The sequence below is a fragment of the Crassostrea angulata genome, chromosome 3 (genome assembly GCF_025612915.1).
Source record: "Crassostrea angulata isolate pt1a10 chromosome 3, ASM2561291v2, whole genome shotgun sequence".
In the NCBI taxonomy this organism is placed as follows: domain Eukaryota; kingdom Metazoa; phylum Mollusca; class Bivalvia; order Ostreida; family Ostreidae; genus Magallana; species Magallana angulata.
This window is the reverse complement of record NC_069113.1, coordinates 34,112,670-34,132,783: the sequence shown is the minus strand read 5'-3', so window position 1 is coordinate 34,132,783 and position 20,114 is coordinate 34,112,670. Positions and strand designations below refer to the sequence as shown.

Sequence of the window (20,114 nt, the reverse complement as noted above, 5' to 3'; positions counted from 1 at the left end):
CCATTTCTTCAATGCGCAGCAAAGTAGTTCATAAAAATTCATGCGCATTGTATGTATCAAAAATGCATAGTCTTGTTTTTAAAACAAGTTATTAATAAGAAAACTAAAAAAGATAGACAATTCTCTCGAAATTAGAATAAAAGAAACAAAATGCGAACACTTTTGACAAAACATGGCTCTTTGTGTAACTATTTGGTATAGCGGAAGCTTTTACTTTGACGCTGTTAGGTTTTTTGTTTACTTGTGCTATTTATAGTAACATTGGCGATTTGCCTGCCTACAGCCAGGACTCTGCTTTCAGCAGAGCCCGGCTAAAAATCATCCCCATTCAATCTTTTCTTAATGCCTGAATTGAAAATGATTTTCACTGTTAAAGATATGATCAATCAAAATATTTACGGAAGGAAATATGTAATGTTTGATATTATCCTTGGCCAAGGAAGGTAACTCTACATCTTAACTTAGCGTAGTTCTGCATAGTTATCTCTCTTGTTATATTTCCAGATCCAGGTCCCTCTGCCCTGTACTTTGGGGAGGATTGCATTGGAGTCAATCTTCTGACTGGTGTAGACAAGTTAGTATTGAGGCAGAAAAAATGCTCTGGGTATTTTGAACACATTGTACATATGTAATCTAACATTAAATAAAAAGCTTTGCACACACATCTTAAAAATAGTGTACTTTGGAGAGGATTGCATTGGAGTTAATCTTTTAACCGGAGTAGACAAGTTAGTATTAAGGCAAAAATATGTTTTTGGTATTTTGAACACAGTATACTTATCTAAGCTAACAAGTAAATTGAAATATTTGCACATATGTAAAATATAACGTACATGTGATTGAACTGTGAAAAAATTGCAGGTTTGCATCGTGAACTATTTATTATGTAAAATGAAATACGATAAAAGATCATGCCAATATACCTCATATCAGGTTTTTTCCGCATCATGTTTTTTCCACAAATCAGAGCTAGAATGGTATATAAAATTTACATGATTCAAATTTTCACCATTTCAAAGTCACATTGAAAATATAATTCAAGTATCTAAATTGTTGCTCTATGTAATGAAAAATTTGGATAATGAAACCATTTACATGATTTCCTTAATGTGAAACAATTACCAATAATTATTTTCAGAGCACAAACAGTCATAGATAAATAGATCATGTACCGTTACATATACCAGCCGTTACTTACCAGTAGCTTAGGTATAATTAGACATTGGTTTACAAGGGAAAGTGACCGTTTTAACTACCTTGTCAATGGATTATTAAATAAACAACGAGGCTTACAAATCTATTATCTGGCACTTGTCCTCCAATCCCGCAATTTGTACCTCTAACTAAACTAACTGAACACAGTTCACCGTACTTTTACTTACCTGTTTACATGTACTTTAACAGGAAAGAGAGAACTTTATTACAAGAACAAAACTTTGTATCAAATTTACGCGGAAATCGTTGCGAACAAATTGGAATTGGATACAAGCAGAAAAACCTGATATACTTTGATTTTAATAAACTTTAATTTGAGTCAACAATGACTAGATAAAATTATCTCTTTGAATTAAGGTACATTGACCTTCTTTGTGTAGTATGGAAGATAACTCATATTTGGGTATTGCTATATCATATATAAATATCAAATTGTAAGTAGGGATTTAATTTTGCCCGACAGGGTGTGCTAACTTAATTAGTGTGCATTTTAATATTTTTTTGAAAAATTATAACTGTTATTATTATATTGTTGATTCATTTTTTTATTCTTTTTTTATTTTTTTTTTTTACCTTATTTACAGAAAATGTATGGGCTGCCACTGTCTTCAAGCTGATATACCAGGACTGCTCTTCAACAAATGCTCATCTGTAAGATGAGTGTATTAATTAATATATATAACATCCTTATCTATTTGTCAATCAACAGTTGAACAGCACCACTTATTTTTTTTTTTAAAAATGAGTTTACTTGTATATCATGTACACTGGCATGATTGTTTTTCACTTAGTTTATAACTTTTTAGGTCACCTGAGTCACTCAGGTGACCTATTGCAATTGGTCTTCATCCGTCGTCGTGCGTTGTGCGTCGTGCGTTAACAATTTTACATTTTTAACTTCTTCTTGAAAACTACCGGGCCAATCGTTACCATTTTTGGTGTGAAGCATCTTTATGGTAAGAAGAATCTAAATTGTGAAATTTATGGCTCTACCACCCCTGGGGTGCCACAGGCGGGGCCTAATATGCAAAAAAGAGCCAAATTTTCAAAAATATTCTCTACTTCCACACATGTGAGGAAAAAACTGAATGCATGGTTATGATGTCCATGAGGCCCTCTACCAAAATTGTGAAATTAATGGCCCCTGGGTCAGGGGTTCTGGCTCTAGGGTGGGGCCAATATGGCCATATAGTAAAAATGTATTAAATCTTAGAAAATCTTCTTCTCTACTACCATATATATTTGTTAAAAACTAAATGCATGATTATGATGTCCATGAAGCCTTCTTCCTAAATTGTGAAATTCATGACCCCTGGGTCAGGGGTTCATGCTCTAGGGTGGGGCCAATATGGCCAAATAGTAAAAATGTATTAAATCTTAGAAAATCTTAGAAAATCTTCTTCTCTACTATCATATATATTTGTTAAAAACTAAATGCATGATAATGATGTCCATGAAGCCCTCAACCTAAATTGTGAAATTCATGACCCCTCTGTCAGGGGTTCAGGCTCTAGGGTGGGGCCGATATGGCCAAATAGTAAAAATGTATTAAATCTTAGAAAATCATCTTCTCTACTCCCATATATATTTGTTAAAAACTAAATGCATGGTTATAATGTCCATGAAGCCCTCAACCTAAATTGTGAAATTCATGACCCCTGGGTCAGGGGTTCAGGCTCTAGGGTGGGGCCGATATGGCCAAATAGTAAAAATGTATTAAATCTTAGAAAATCTTCTTCTCTACTCCAATATATATTTGTTAAAAACTAAATGCATGATTATGATGTCCATGAGGCTCTCTACTAAAATTGTGAAATTCATGACCCCTGGGCCAGGTGTTCATGCTCTAGGGTGGGGCCAAAATGATTTAAATCTTAAAAAATCTTCTCTACTCCAACACATGTGGGCAAAAAACTGAATACATGGTTATGATATCCACAATCTCCTTTACCTAAATTGTGAAATTCATGGCCCCTGTGTCAGGGGTTCAGGACATGAGGGGGGGGGGGGGGGCAATATGGCAATAAAGTGTTAATGCATATAATGTTTAAAAATCTTCTTCTCTATTCTCACACATCTGAAAAAAAAAAACGACTAATAATTATGTTTACTAGGAAGTCCTCTACTGAAATTTTAATTTTCATGTCCCCTGGGGTATGCGTTTTGACTCTAGGGCAGGGCCAAAATGGATGTATAGATGTTAATGCATATAACCTTAAAAAATTATCTTCTTTACTCCCACAGACCTGAAAGGAAAACTGAATTCATGATTTTGTAGACCAGATCTTTTAGTTTTTCACCAAAATTATAGGTTTGAAAGTTCTTTTTGAATTAAATGTGGTTGTCATTACAAATTTATAATTTTTCTACTCCAGTATGAAACCTAATTAATTAGATGCATATATGAGACTCCATGACAAGTTTGTGTATTGGATATACATGTATGCTACTCAGGTGACCGTTAAGGCCAATTGGCCTCTTGTTTCTAAATGTCAGGGTCAAAGGTCATTCATTTAATTAAGGTCATTCGTCAGGTTCAGAGAATGAATGATTAATCACACTTTGATCACAATGGTCTACTGTGGAATCATTTAAGTTTGTCGGGGCCAATTTTCATGGATTATGGGTTTTTTGCTTACTAGTGGGGTTGTAGTTTTTCGTGGATGTGTCAGTTTTCAATTTCATTGCATAAAATATAACTCTTTCTAAATTTCTTTATCAAGTTTTTGTTGAGAATGTAAATTCATTGGGGAGGGCTACCCACGAATACATAGAAAATTGAGCCATCATGAGTTCTAATGATTCCACAGTAATTGATTACTTCTCTGATGTGTTCAGGCTTAGAAAAGAATATGGTGTTGGCTAAATTAAATCATTTCTCAATATCCGATTGATTTTTTTCTGTTATGTCATTAATTTTCACCTCTCAGGCCAAAAATAGTGAATGATTAAGTGCATCATGTCAAATGAAGCTAGATTTATACATTAAAAACTTAAATTGAGCTTCACAAATTTTAATTTTAGATAAAAAATTTTAAAAATATACTTTTTAATGTTTTTTCTGAAAAAAGTAATGATTAATTTGTCATCATTTCCTTACCTTTTGTAATGTAAAAGTAAGAATTGATTCAAAGAAATCTAAATTTCAATGCATGCAAATGTATTGATCGGTATTATCATCTTACTCCTTATCAAGTGTATAACATCAATAATACTTTTCTGTCTTTGTGTGTAATTAATTAAAACTTTCACCACATCACACAATATCTTCTATCTCAGAGAGAGAGAGAGAGAGAGAGAGAGAGAGAGAGATAGTTGCTTTGCTTTAAATAAAATGTTTTATTCTGTTTAAATGTGTTTCAGATTGAGTCCCTGAGCTTCAAATCAGCAGCCAGCTCATTCCGCTCCGTGAATGATGATGACGCCGAGTCCATGAAGTCAGCCATTAGTGCAACAGGATCCCCAGTGTATGCAGGCAGTGTGAAAGTTTGAAAGCGTGACAGCTTTTTCCAGACAAGACAAAATAAGCTGTCTGGCTTTTCCCCTTTTCCTGATAATCAATGGCATTTATTTATGCAAATTGCATGCATTGTATGGTGCATCACAATGAAGAGTTGTCTTAGTAAACTGATTTATAACCTGCACACTGTCGATTGTGTTATGCATTTGAATTAAGCATATTGATATAAAGATCCTTTGGTAGAAGAAACTTCTGCATAAATGGAAATATCTGCATAATCAAAAAAGATTTGGAATATCATACGTGTATGCAGTGCAACCATGTTCATTTTTATCAGTTTTCAATTTCCTAAATCTTATTTTTTGTTTGTGTCTTGCAGAGTGAATTTTGGTCTTTACAATGAAAATGATGTGCCAAATACCTTTGAGCTTGAAAAAGACAGTATAGACTTGTACTCAAATAATGAATTCATCCGACACCTGACTTTCAAAATACAACAACTAGACATTGACATTTCTAAAGATGAACCCATGGGGTCCATTGAGAATGCAGAAGATAGTACAACCATTGACAATGTGAAGAAGTTTGTTGAAAGCTGTGGGGATGGAAACAAAGAGAGGAGTCTGGATGACGTTGAAAAGTCAGAAAAAGGCAACGGTGCTATATCAGAAATGGTGGTGTCAACTTCCACTCTTCTTGGGGAAGACTTTGAGGAAAGAAGCAGTGGAACTTCTGATCATGAAGACTTTACATGTGAATGTGATCTCAGTGATGTAGAGACTGAAGGCATGAGAGATAGGCTACACACATTGACTGCTGAAAATGTAGGTCAGCTGGAGTATGAAAAAGAGGCAAAGAATGAAAAGGAGGCTGGAAGCATAAAGATTGCTCCTGAAATAGAGAAGACCTCTGTGTTAGCACAATCCATAAAAAATGGTACACTAGAAAATTAATATGAATGTTTTTTATGTGCATTACAGATTAAAAATGAAATCTAAAATGCCACTTTTCATTTAATATTAATATTAATTTATGTGTATTTTAGAATCTATACATTAAAGTTTTTTTGTATATTTTAGAATCCATGCTTGAAAGAGATTCAGAGGGCATGACCAGCTACTACTTAATCAGGTTTTTTTTTTTCTTGCATTTTAATTTATCCTCTGATTGATTACTGAATGTGAGACATCACATTTAGATATTAATGATATTAATTGAAATTCATGTTTGAGGGAAAGTGTTAACATTACAGATTTAATCAATATCTATTTATGTTTTAATCAATTGGAATATATTGGCAACTGGGATGCATTATTTATCATGTTATTTAATTGTTATTTTGAAAACCCTGTAATAGTATCCAGAATATCAATAATTTTTTTCATATTAAAACTTAAAAAGTACTTCAAATTTCAGTTTTTGGGTAATTTTAATTAAATGTATTTTCAAATGATTGCAATCTCCAGGAAGCTAGCATGTGAAAGCTTGTATGGCCTTGATCAAAGATATGTTTTATTCACCAAAATACTGTGGATATTTTTTATTTCACTTTGAATTCAAAAGGCTCAAAACTTATACAATCATGTACAGAAGACAAAAAACATCTTGGGGGGTTAATTTGATCAATTCTTTTGATAGAATTAAAAGTGTTGCATTTCTTTTTAATTGCTTACAAATGCTTCTTATTTAAAGACCATTTGCAAATCCTTATCAATTTTAACACAAGGCGGATTTAATTGGTATTGAAAATATTTGTTGAAATTAGGTCTAAAATGTACAACAATGTGAAGCACAATAATTTTACAAGAATTGATTTTTTTTTAAATGGATAATCAGCTCAACATTTTGTTGCATTTTTTATTATTTAGATATTTTTATATGCATGCCCAAAAATCCAACTTTTATAGTGAACAGTTCACATTGTACTGTTTGATCCTTCTTTAGTGTTCATTTCGAGTCACTTGAGTCACTCACGTGACCTAATGCCATAATTCTCCATCCTTCATAGTGTTTTGTGCTTAATCAATTTTACAGTATTTACTTCTTCTTGAAAACTACAAGACCAACTGCTAATTTTTTTGGTTTAAAGCATCTCTGAGATAAGAAAAATCTTGAATGTAAAATTTATTACCTTACTCACTCTGGGGCCTAATGGATGGGGCCAATTATGCCCAAAAAAGCAAAATTTCAAAAATATTTTTTACTTTCTTACCAGTGGAATAAAAAAAATAAATGAAGCCCTCTACTTCAATTGTCGTCCCTGGGTTGAGGTTCAGGCCTCCTGATATTGGGGCCAATATGGCAATATAGTGAAACTGTATTAAAAAGTCTTTTCTACTCCCACAGTACTGGGAAATGAACTAAATGCATGATCATGCTGTTTTCCCACAGAAGTTGGAAATAAACTAGATGCATGATTATAATGTTCATGAAGCCCTCTACCTAAATTGTGAAATTCATAGGCCATTGGTCAAGGGCTTAGGCCCTTTGGTTGGACCAATATGGCCATATAATGAGAATTTATTTAATCTTAGAAAATTTTCATATCTGTTGTGGATCTGTTTCCACAGCAGGAAGAGATAAACTGAGTGCATGATTATGATGTCCATGAAGGCTTCTACCTTATTTCTGAAATTCATGACTCCTGAGGTTACAGTTTTTGCCCCTGAAGCTAGGGTATACATGTAGATAAATAAAGATTCCTGCGACTCTTGCCTCCCCTTTGCAATAAAAACAGTAAATATCTCTCTGCATGAATTTCACATTCATATGTGTACATGTATTTTCAGGCAAAACATTGAAAACCTGATTCCTGTTGACTTTGACTCACCAGAACAGGAATCCACCCTTTTTACTCCCAACGCAGACAATAATTCCCCAGATGCAGATAATTTGGCTTGTGGTAAGCCAATCGTTCTGAACTAATTTCTGCAAAACCTGAATTTGAACCCTTGATTCTATAGACACAAGATAGTAAAAAATGTCAATTATTATGGCTGAATATGAGATTCAATGATTTACTGTGTTATTTCACTCATTTTTCTTCTTGCAGGGTTTGGGATTTTACACATCATGACAAAGTATGCCAGTATCAAGCATGTGATATACTCTATTCTGATTGGTCGATCTGTAATCGTTGTGGGGACACCTGATTTGGAAGGAGAGGTCAAGAACATTGTTAATGCTCTGAAAATATTCCTAACCTCATATCACAGGTAAATATGTAAATACATACCAGCCAATAATAATTGTCATGTTTTAAGAAAAAAAAAATAGACTAGCTAAGTGCAAGTTTCCCAAAATAGTTTACGCAAAGTTATAAGACAGTTATAATATAGAATGATGCAAAACATACAAAAATTCAATGACATGTACTTTTTAAAGTCATGTACTTTTTTAAATTTATTTTAAATTTTTCATTTTACTTTTTCATATGATTTTTACTCTTATTTCATGACACTTTCTTTAAAAGTATCTTGTTTGTATATTTTATGTCTTCAGTATAGTTTGTATTGTCATTATTATTTATGTTAAATATCAAAGTAATTAAATCAAAGGATGTTTTTTCTTCAAACTTGAAAACCCTGATTACCAAGCTAAGAGGTCAAAATTTGCATTTGCTGGAAATATATGTACTGCATCAAGTACAGGCAAGAGATATATACAATGAATGTATGATACCTTGTGTTTTATTCTATTTTTCAGGAATCACAAAAGTTTTATTCCATGGACCAAATGTCTACCCAGTTTATATAAGATGACAGACCTAAAATTAGTTGGAGTTTGTCGCCCTGAAAGGAAACCATTTGACAGGTTCATTCCATCAGCAATCAAGGTAAAGACCAGTGTACATGCATGATCCAGGTAATATTTATTTATAAGCTTTAATGACTAAAAAATAAGTTAGCTAAAGAATCACCAATAAAACACAACAATAAGTGTCCAAGGATAAAATGATAATTTTGCTTTCTTACAAACATACATACACATTAATCATAGTTTTATTTTATTTTTTTCAGAAACTTTGCACTGTTTTTGATGTTAAGAGAAGAGAGATTTTTTGTCCAGTTTATCAGGTAATATGAATGACAAGATAAATCTGTATGATTTTCCTGAAGCATAAACGATTGTTTTCTTTGTAGAAGTACACATTGAATCTAAAATTAATGTTTCTGAAATACATTAAAGTAAGATAGTTTTGTTTCTCATGCAGTGCATATGAAGTGACCTGCATTGGTTGGTTGGTTTGTGTTAATTAATAATCACGCGCATTTGATTCAAGATCTGTGCATGAATTTTTTCATCATCTGAAGGTTTATTTAATTCTCATTTTTTAAGATTATAATGTATTGCCATTTGTTTTAGGGCTATTATCTGTCTCTATTAGACAACAGAGTCAGGAATTACAAAATGGAGGAAATGTTAACGACCTTGATAAAATCGTAAGTAACTCTGTTAGAGCTAGGTGTCTGAAAGATTGTAGTCATTGAATTTATGTCTTTGTTAGGTTTCTTAAAGTATCAAGATTTTAACCACATTCCAATAGCACAATTTAATTAAAAATTGCTATACAGATTAGTTCACCAAAAATTGAGCAACATATCTTCGTCCTCCACTCACTAAAGTTATATCAGAAATCACAGGTTCAGTTGGAGCCAAGATTCTCTATGTTTTTCATTTCATAATTATATAAGCATAGCATGTTCTTCAAGGAGCAGAGTAAAGCGGTATGAAAGAATCTCCAATAATTTATTAACCGGGTTTTCCAACGGAAAAATCCGGTTATTAAAATGGTGAAAATGGCGGGCGGGCGGGCGGCTGCCAAAAGGGTACCCTCATTGTACGGATAACTCCTCCTACAGTTTTCAAGATAGGAAGTTGTTCTTTTGCAGATCAATTGTACATATATCAGAGGTGTGCATATTGCTAGGATTTTGATTTCTGATAATTAATCGAAAAAATACCAGCTTTTGAACGTAGTCATTTTTTGGCAAAATGTTGCATATAGGGTACCCTCATTGTACGGATAACTCCTCCTACAGTTCTCAAGATAGGAAGTTGTTCTTTTGCAGATCAATTGTACATATATCAGAGGTGTGCATATTGCTAGGATTTTGATTTCTGATAATTTATCAAGAAAATACCAGCTTTTGAACTTAGTCATTTTTTGGCAAAATATTGCATATAGGGTACCCTAATTGTACGGATAACTCCTCCTACAGTTCTCAAGATATTAAGTTGTTCTTTTGCAGATCCATTGTACATATATCAGAGGTGTGCATATTGCTAGGATTTTGATTTTCGATAATTTATCGAAAAAATACTAGCTTTTGAACGTAGTCTTTTTTTGGCAAAATATTGCATATAGGGTACCCTCATTGTACGGATAACTCCTCCTACAGTTCTCAAGGTAGGAAGTTGTTCTTTTGCAGATCAATTGTACATATATCAGAGGTGTGCATATTGCTAGGAATTTGATTTCTGATATTTTATGAAAAAAATACCAGCTTTTGAACTTAGTCATTTTTTGGCAAAATATTGCATATAGGGTACCCTCATTGTACGGATAACTCCTCCTTCAGTTCTCAAGATAGGAAGTTGTTCTTTTGCAGATCAATTGTACATATATCAGAGGTGTGCATATTGCTAGGATTTTGATTTCCAATTATTTATGAAAAAAATACCAGCTTTTGAACTTAGACATTTTTTGGCAAAATATTGCATATAGGGTACCCTCATTGTACGGATAACTCCCCCTACAGTTCTCAAGATAGGAAGTTGTTCTTAAGCAGATCAATTGTACATATATCAGAGGTGTGCATATTGGTAGGATTTTGATTTCCAATGATTTATGAAAAAAATAACAGCTTTTGAACTTAGTCATTTTTTGGCAAAATATTGCATATAGGGTACCTTCATTGTAGGGATAACTCCTCCTACAGTTCTCAAGATAGGAAGTTGTTCTTTTGCAGATCAATTGTACATATATCAGAGGTGTGCATATTGCTAGGATTTTGATTTCCGATATTTTATGAAAAAAATACTAGCTTTTGAACTTAGTCATTTTTTGGCAAAATGTTGTATATACATGTAGGGTACTCCATTTCACTGGATAAGGGTTGACATGGACTATGGATACAGTTTACATAAAAGAAAACCCGGTTTGCTGTCATATTAACAGCTTTTCACTTGTTAACAGTATTTTGAAAACACTAAAATTAAAAATTATACACTGTAAAATGACTACTAAATTGATTATCTTTATACTTGCTTATTACGGATAAAATGGTTGTTCTTTTACTTTTATTAGGGTTCCTTTCATTTTTGAATATCTCTTGTTTGCATTAATTTAAATAACTTTGCATAACTATGATCTCTGAACAAACAGACAATTAGAAGACCAAAGTTTAATAATAAGATTCAATGCACATATCGTTGCTTAAATCAGTTAATTTATTGAATAAATCGATATCCGTTGTTCACTGTGAAGACCAATCTTGTTTGTTTAATCTAGTATATTCTATAAATAATTACGTGTCAAGTATTCCTCTATCAGCACTTAAATCTTAACAGCTAGACTAAAGGATGAGTGATGTTTGAAACTATATCCTAGGAAACTATGAGTTTAGTTTTCCCCTAGTGTCCTTTTTGTTAAAATTAATTAAGGTGGAGTAATAAACCTGGAAAAAGTAATCCAAATGAATTATTCAAACAATGAATTATAATTATTTTATTATGAAAGATATAATGGTAAATAAACTGTACATTTGTCAAATAAGCGAAAAAATGTCGTTTGGGGATAAAAAATGAATTTATAAAAAATCAATTCAGTATAAAATCTTCAGCGGAATTCTAACTCGGGATGTACGGATCTCAAGCCCGACACCTTATCCACTCGGCTATGGAGTTGTCATCGATAAAATCCTTTAATATATCGAAATGATGTTTCGATCAGTGGTGTTATTCCACCTTAACTGAGGGGTTTTCTTTACAGTATGAAATCATGTCCTAGCTAAACATATAGGTGTATCTGGATCCCTTTCCCTTCATCCCCTCCCGCATCATCAAGTGCAAATAGGTAGGATTACCAGAAGCTTTCTTTGTTTATTGTTTCAACTTTAAAAAAGACAAATTGAAAGCTTAATCAGACTGATCTGCGCAGGGTTTTGCTGGTGTTTCCTTTTTATTTATTTACTCCTTTTCAACTCCTTCCCCCAGATTTTGAATTGCAAGTGGATACATATCTTCTCCAAATTCATCGTTTGTGTAAACATGCCGATTCTTCTACACTTTTTACAGGATAATGGTGGAGATATCCTCCAAGGCTTTCATTTACTTCCATTCCTTCTGTATTGGTCCTGCTGGAGTGGGAAGACAGTAAGTTTATCTATTAGTTTGCTTGATATATGAATGCTGTAAATGTGGGAATATCTACGTGAGGGGTCTATTTCTGTTAATATTTTAAGAGAAGGTGATCATGTTAAAAATCAACCACAAACCATGCTATTTTCGTTGATATGAAACAAGGCTGAATCTTTTAGAAAAAAAATGTGAATAGGCATACTTAGTAGTATTATTATACTTTCATGTTAAATACTTAAATTTGATGGGTTAAGACTCAGTTCTAATCCGTTCTATCACCCTCAGTGCAACATACAGATTGTTACTTGCGCGTATATTATGCGCGTACGGTTTGCCGTGGAATTCAGCCATTCCTTAGACCCAAAAAAAAGTCGGTTATGCGTTTTTTAACATTAAGACATTCAGTATAATAGAATGTTTGGGAGGGTCACGGTTGAAATTGACATCCCCGAGAAAACCATTGTCAACCGACGCGATATTTACACCCCTCGAAAACCATTGTCTACTTCCGCTTCGCGTCGGTTGACAATATTGTACTGTCGATGGGTAACTGTTCGTAGTTGCTCTTTCTGCAGGGGATCCTATGAATACCACTATGTCACATTTAACATCCCATTAACTGTTTACTGGTATATGTATATGTACCAACAAAAACTATTGTTCTGACAAGAAATATCACTAAGTAAACATATAACATCTCTTATATTTCTGTAGGCTGTCGGATCACTACAATATATACTATTCCTTTTGAAAAAATCAACCATATTATATGACAAATTATTTTTGTAACGTACTTTGTGATTTTCCATTTATTTATCAAGTTACCGGGTTTTGGGGGGGATTTTTGGCAAAAGTATCAATGCAGTTATTTTGTTTGTATTTTTATATTATTTAAAAATTATCATCCAAAATGTTTTGATATATCAGAAAGGAGAAAATGCTAAAAATATCTTCAAGGAGTTGTTGTTGGATTAAATAAAGAAATATTTTCAGGGACTACAAATTCCTTCAACAGCAGAGCTCTTCGTTCCAAAGAAGGGTGTCAAATTTCATGGCCAAAATTGGTGTCCATGATTCGGATGCTCACATCATTGAGGTAATGATGCAGAGTATTTTGATTCAAAATGACTTTTTTTTTTTTAGATTTTTACTTTAATCCTCAAATACTGTGGTACATGTCATATATAATTTACTTTTCTCATACAAAATTCATAATTAAAACCTGGGCCCATTTGAGTAGAAGCTATTGAATACAAAATTTATAAAGTGTTTGGAGTTAGCTTCAGTCGGTATGTTTTACTTTTGGATTTTAGTCTCTAGAGATCATTAAAAATTAAAGGTATATTTGAAAATCTACTTAGTGCATGATTAGTAATTCGTGCAATGTAATGGTTGTGAAATACATAGATAATAAAACCCTTCTACCCAGACGACGAGAGATGTAGAAAAATGAATTTTTCAAAATGTTTAAAAAAGTGAAACCTAATTATGAGCTCGTTTTCTTTGTTTAGCTACCACTTTCATAAACTAACATGCTCTGGCAATATTTGTTTAGAAAAATCCCAAACATTCAGAAAATAAAACTAATTTCGCTAATGGGTTCATATTCAAATGCCAAACATTGATTGTCGTACTAAGTAAATTTGCCTTTGTCAGATAACAAGCGTACATATGTATCAATGTCTGTCTCCTCGCATTGATTTTACAGTTTTTATGCGAGACTATCAAACAACAGCTCATTCAGGACCACTTTCAAACCAGAGCCAGTGTGTCACGTAAGTTGATGATCGGTCATCCTCGTATTTTATTGGAACAGACTGAATGTAACTCTTGGCATTTTGTACAAACTTTCCGATTAACTTTCTTGATATGATACGAATGGCTCCTCTTCGAAAATTCAACCTGTTTGCCGATCAATGCTAACGGTTCAAATTCTCTACAAGATTTATGGAACGAAAAAGTTTTTAAAAAATTTCATTAATAATTCTCTGTTAAAGTAATTTGACTTGATTATCAGTGGATTAATTTGACTGACCTATAATGCAATAGTTTGATAAACACGTCCTACGATAAAATATGAAGCGATGTCTTGTTCTTCTTTCAGACATGCCGGAAAGACCACTAGCTACTCATAATGACCTTTGTTGCCAAATGATGAAATGTTGACAGCGATGTCGCTTTAAGAAGTGCAATACTTGATTTTTATTCACAACATTTGCTCTTTTCAAACGTTTTTGACATTCTATCATCTTTCGTCCACAAATTAAAGTTCCACACAAATATGTAGAATCTGGTGGAGACTTTGTCGAAAATTAAAACTATTTTTTTCAACTTATTCGGTAAAAGGAAATTTTTCAGATATTTCATATCATATTCAGCTCCTCTAAAATAAAATTTCTTGTAACATACATGACAACTTCTTTCAAAAATGTAAAGTTATGGGAACAACATTGAGTCTTAACACGTATTTAGTTTAGGCTTGTCCTTAATTCCAGAAGTGAAATGATATCGTGATATTTGTGTTCCGTCAGAAGCAATTTTACTTATTTATCTTGTCACATGAAACAGAAATTAAAACTGTTTTATTAAAGGTGATCTATTTTTATTTGTTATTTCAGTGGTTTCATGATTTGGAGGTTGGGTATTTATTGATGCTGTGCCTGCATGCTGTATACCCTTACTTTTTAGAGAGCTATAAACAATGAGATGTTGACAAATTTTACAATTCTCCATCGTCATTAAAATATCTTGTATTAAAATATGAAAACACCTAGCCCAACTATAAACAAAAATTAATAAATTGACCAATAATACAGTTCAACACATGTAATTACATGTAATAGGATTTACATGTAGTTAGTTTTTTTTAAAAGGGGGTGTTTTGTTAAGTATGTTATGAATATAGTATTAAATTTAGAACAATTAAAATACCAATAAGTACATTAAATTGAAGCACAAGAAAAGAAATGAGAAGAACCCTTATTGCTCATTATCCGTGAATCGCAATATTTACACATGCAATAGATTTATTTTTATAGATCTATCAGAACTACAATATGATCACATGTCTATCATGATTGTTAACTAATTTGTAATAACAGTAGGTAACAAATTAAATGCAGAGCATACTAGACATAGTGTTGATAGCTTTTAAGCTAGTTGACAGATACTAAATAATTTTTGAAAAGAAAAAAGTTGTTACCGCCATAAAGTAGTACAAAGCAGCATTGACGCAATTCCGTTTCATTTTTGGTGGAAATAATGGATGATATACCCCAAATAAACACAAGTGCAGGAAGGCATAAATACTCGATAAAATGCAATTTCTTGAACCACCCGCTGTGAAAAAGGACGTGTTTCTTAATCAGCAATTTGTTTGCGATAGCAATTTTTTTTAATATTGATATTGGACAAACGATTGATAGCTATACAGAATCAGCGAAGCAGACCAAGGTGATGTACATTTTGACGCAATTTCAGAAAATCTTACAAGAGAAATTCAGTAAAATCAATAGAAAGCATTCTTCATCGCAGCATGCTCGGGTAGATTTCCAAGAAGATTGAAATCTCTACATCGATATTGGTGTCTTTTATGAGCATTGCAAAGGTTCCTCACAATATGTTGGGGGGGTTTTTAATTCGGAAATTGGCTTCAAATACTATGTATGAACTAGATGGAAGACATTCTTGATTTGATTTTTTCCTTTAATTTTTTAAAAAGAATTTATAAGTATGAATTGCGCATAAAAGACGTTAAATGCCATGTGAATTAAACAACAAAGTGGTAAAAAGCCCATGCCGTTTTGTTTAACGTTATGCTGAGGTTTTTTTAAATCTCTTGTGATGAAATAATATAATATTATTTAATTTTATTTTTTATGAATTAAGAAAAATATCTAGAGAAAATAATGCGTAAAAATATTTTAAAAGATTACACAAAGCTAATATTTGAACCAAGTTTGAAAGGTAACCTACTGACACATTTAATTTTTGTGCAAAATATATGTCGTGTAGCGCAAAATGTTGTTAGCGTAATACGTTGTCACAATTCAGTTTTACATAACAAAAGCAGTTGTTTAAGGAAAAAAACAAGCATTGTTTTTAACGTAATAGTTTTGTACTTTAATGTTAGTTGTGTTTAAAAACAAGATTTAAGGCGTTCTGTCCCTTGGCTGAGACATTAAAGTATTAGATTCTAATTGATGTGGGTGTTAATGACAAATGTTTCCAACCAATTTTTCCCAAACAGTTTATTGGACTAGCGAAAATCTTGATATTTAATTGAAAATTGAATCACTGGCACAGCTCGCTAGTTCAGAGAAATAATCTAGATTTGTATGTTTAACAATAAATCAAAGTTTTTTTGCTAATTTGACAAGTTGGTAATATTAATATTATTATTTAATAACCGTAATCTTTACCCCAAAAAGTATCTGATAAGTATACTGACTAAGTTTTGAAATTATAACCTGGTTATAGACCAGTGTATTAAGTATTTTGTGGCGAGGTAAGATATCTACTTTTCGCCGTATAAGAATTTAACAATACTGTATTCATTGAATGAGGTGATTTGATCAAAAAGGGAATTCTGCTGTATAAATACACGTTGCTCATATGCAATAACGTCTTCAATGGTATAATTATACATTTTGTGGGAATCGGAAGCAACGTCATGAGTATCTCGGTAAAGTGGTATATCCCGATAACGCGGTAATTAAATTTTCAACCCATACACATTCAATTTATTTTCCATCTTTAAAGAGGCTGAATGGTCAATAAAGTAACCATCAGATTTATCTGAAATTGTAGCAGATGATTTGTTAAGCTATAAAGTTTTATTTAGAAAGAAATATTCATATATTTTGCCTTTTAGACTTTTGATTTTCCCCTATATATTTTTATATAGTAATAGCTCTTTCTCAAAAGGAGATCAATACAGTCTTAAAGTTGCCACGGCCATCGAAACTTCTTAAAACACTATTAAATATTTAAAATGTATTGAAGTAAACTTCAAGTATGAACCGAAATTAAGCGGATGTTCACTTTGAGCAGAGTTTCAAGCAGAGCAGATAAAATTCTCATGTAAAATTTGTATTTTTTTTATTTTACCTCCATCATTATATTGTCATTTTATCAACAGTAATTTAATTTATTAGTTTCAAAGTACATGTGTCACCAAAATCGGTTCCTGAGAGGTTTTTTGGAGAAAGGGGCAATACGTAATGGTTTATTGATACTAAAAATATCAATCATATCAAGCATATCTCCATTTTTATTAGAATTGTTGTTGATGTGACATATCCCGATATCTTTCCCTTAAACGTCATTCCAATACCCTTCAAACAAACACATCTGAGAACACAACAATGACAATTACCTCTGCAAATTAACAGTCCACAGTATAATAGTTATAGATATTAAAGTAAGATTCACATTAGTCATTACACTATCCTTTATCAATGAAAACTAATTTCGTCCCATGAAGCCCAACTCTTACAAGCCTCTTTATGATGGATGTTTTGTTTTCATTATGCATGTATCTTATATTGGTGTATTACGAATAATGGCATTTTTCGAATTATCTCGTCAGGGATGAATGCATTGGATAAAACGTATTTTCATCTTAAGCAAGGAGTCTTTTCTGGGTTTCAACTTGTCAAAAGTAAATTTGATCAAATGTTCATTAAATCAAAATGAAAGGTAATTAAAATATCATATTTGTCTTCCCCTTTAACTATCATACAACTTGGCATAGAAATAATAATCAAAGTTTAGAATCTAACAAGAACTCTATTTTTGGCGGAATATTGGCTTTGGAAAATATATATTTTTATTTTTTTTATGCAATTCAGAATGACTGTAGATTCCCTAGTCTATTCAGCAATTTAAACAATAACATTAATGTTTGATTTTTTTCAACTTATGTGTACTAATGATAAGATACTTGGGCAGATTATTTTTCTAAAATATTATTTACCTATCAAATTATATTTTATTAGCTTTTTTAAGCGTTCATTCTAAAAATACATAGGTGTGATAAAAACACTAAAATCGAATTTTCTCTCTCATCAATATATTAGCATTTTTTTCGAGTCATATCTTTATATAAGGTCTTCATAATATGTAAAAATAAAAAAATATATATCAGTATTGGAAGGATAAAAAGTATGCAGAATATATTCAAAATTTAAGAAAAAACAGAGGAAATGCGGGCTAAGCCATATTTAATTTTAGTTTGAATATTATTCCAATTTAGTATTATAAGCTGATAGACATTCTGATATTCTATCATTTCATTGAAGAATAAAACTTCATATTTGAAAAGATGTCTAAATAACTGCTGATAATTACATTTATACTTATCATCCTTTAAGTTGAGGAAAAACGTAGTGACCTTGACCTGACCATGATGCATAAACAAGATGGTCAAATGTGATTAAACTGATAGAATCATTTGTTTATATGATCGGGTTGACTGTGTCAAATTTTCATGAATTTCTTATTTTAAGAAGAAGGTCTAATATCGAGAAGACTCATTCCTTTTGTGTTTGTGTTTTAATCTTAGAGGGAACCTTTATCTTGCCTTCTTTAGCTTTGCTTTCTGCCAAGTAAAGTTAAAAAGTAACCAAACAATATTTAAAATGAAATGAACAATGATAGCAGCGTGAAAAAAAGGTGCAGACACAAAATGCGACTAAGAATTTGACCATGTCACCATGCAAATGCGTCTTGTGAAATTGTATTGTATGGTATACACAATGCAAATCCTCATCAGGGAAAAAAGCAATTAGCTCAGATCTGCATATCTATCGCATAAAGTATCTGGATGTTGCTTAGTTAGTTATTTATATGAGCTCTATAAATAATTCATTTCGTTATGTAAATGTGGTTTATACATTTGAAATATTGATTGCTCTGATGGGCATTTGCATTGTGTATTCATATTGCATCGTTGACAATCTTCATAAATAATGATTATTGTCTGATCAAAGCAGTCTAATATCAATAGATTTAACAATAGGTGTAAATATGAATAAAAAATGACAATATGATTAGTGTTTATCGTCCATCCAGAGCAGCTAGACCCACAACGTAAACTTCTGAAAGACAAAGCTTTGATTCTGAGTAAATAATTGTAATTTGTTGAAATCAGTGATGTGCTATATATTTGTGACACATATAGTACATTTATATAATTTAAACATATTTTATTGTATTTCATTAAAAAAAAAATACAAAAGGTTCAGGCACAAGTTCTGACAACCTGACAACTTAAGAGGTGTATATATATATATATATATATATATATATATATATATATATATATATATATATATATATATATATATATATATATATAAAGACTAAATATTGCATTAATTATCATGAGTATAGTGGGCCGTTAGGTGTCATTAAAAAAAAGGTCACCCATCAATCTTCTTTTTTATTTTACCAAAATGACGTTACTTGCACAAAAACGGTTGATGAACTCTGGAACAAAAGATGATTTACCTAACAAAGAAGTATCATCAAAGTATTGCAATGTGTTCTTTATTGATATACTCTGTAAAGCCAGTAGTAGGCCGTAGTATTTACATGCATCATAGACATGATGACCCATCTATACTGTATTAGGAAATTTTGTGCAATGACCCCTTCTTCTATATTTTTATTTTAAATCGACAATCCCCTTGTCCTTCAACTCTCATTGAATATCAGAACCCGAGCCATGAGTCAATATTTATTTTGTGCTTTTACATCTTGAAATCGTTATTGATTCACACTTACGTGATCTTATTCCATGAATATAACGAATCGATCAGACTGAAATCATTAGCATTTTCACAATGAACAAAATCGACCTTTTTCCTTTTGGAAGTATTTCATTTTTGAACGGTTGGTGTATGTATGATGCAATAGTTACTAAGCAACGTATAAAAAGCGTAACCATACACTGCAAATTTGAAACACATTTATATATGTATAAAACGATGACCTTTTAAGTTCTGCAAACAATTTTCATATTATTTTATTGTACTACAAACAGTTGGTATACTTTGTTGATTCATTTCTACAA

General features: G+C 31.9%; 1 protein-coding gene across 1 annotated transcript in view; it reads left to right on the top strand.

Moving 5' to 3' along the window:
* Nucleotides 1–14,632, top strand: part of LOC128176298 (guanine nucleotide exchange protein smcr8a-like) — a 30,833-nt gene extending 16,201 nt beyond the window's left edge. Inside the window, exons 13-26 of the mRNA XM_052842543.1 lie at nucleotides 505–574; nucleotides 1,800–1,866; nucleotides 4,579–4,682; nucleotides 5,055–5,611; nucleotides 5,755–5,806; nucleotides 7,465–7,577; nucleotides 7,728–7,890; nucleotides 8,381–8,510; nucleotides 8,695–8,751; nucleotides 9,041–9,117; nucleotides 11,975–12,052; nucleotides 13,031–13,133; nucleotides 13,746–13,812; nucleotides 14,142–14,632. Of these exons, the coding sequence (XP_052698503.1) occupies nucleotides 505–574; nucleotides 1,800–1,866; nucleotides 4,579–4,682; nucleotides 5,055–5,611; nucleotides 5,755–5,806; nucleotides 7,465–7,577; nucleotides 7,728–7,890; nucleotides 8,381–8,510; nucleotides 8,695–8,751; nucleotides 9,041–9,117; nucleotides 11,975–12,052; nucleotides 13,031–13,133; nucleotides 13,746–13,812; nucleotides 14,142–14,203 (1,700 nt within the window). The 3' untranslated portion in view covers nucleotides 14,204–14,632. The remainder of the gene's footprint in view (nucleotides 1–504; nucleotides 575–1,799; nucleotides 1,867–4,578; nucleotides 4,683–5,054; nucleotides 5,612–5,754; nucleotides 5,807–7,464; nucleotides 7,578–7,727; nucleotides 7,891–8,380; nucleotides 8,511–8,694; nucleotides 8,752–9,040; nucleotides 9,118–11,974; nucleotides 12,053–13,030; nucleotides 13,134–13,745; nucleotides 13,813–14,141) is intronic.
* The last annotated feature ends 5,482 nt before the right edge of the window (nucleotides 14,633–20,114 follow it).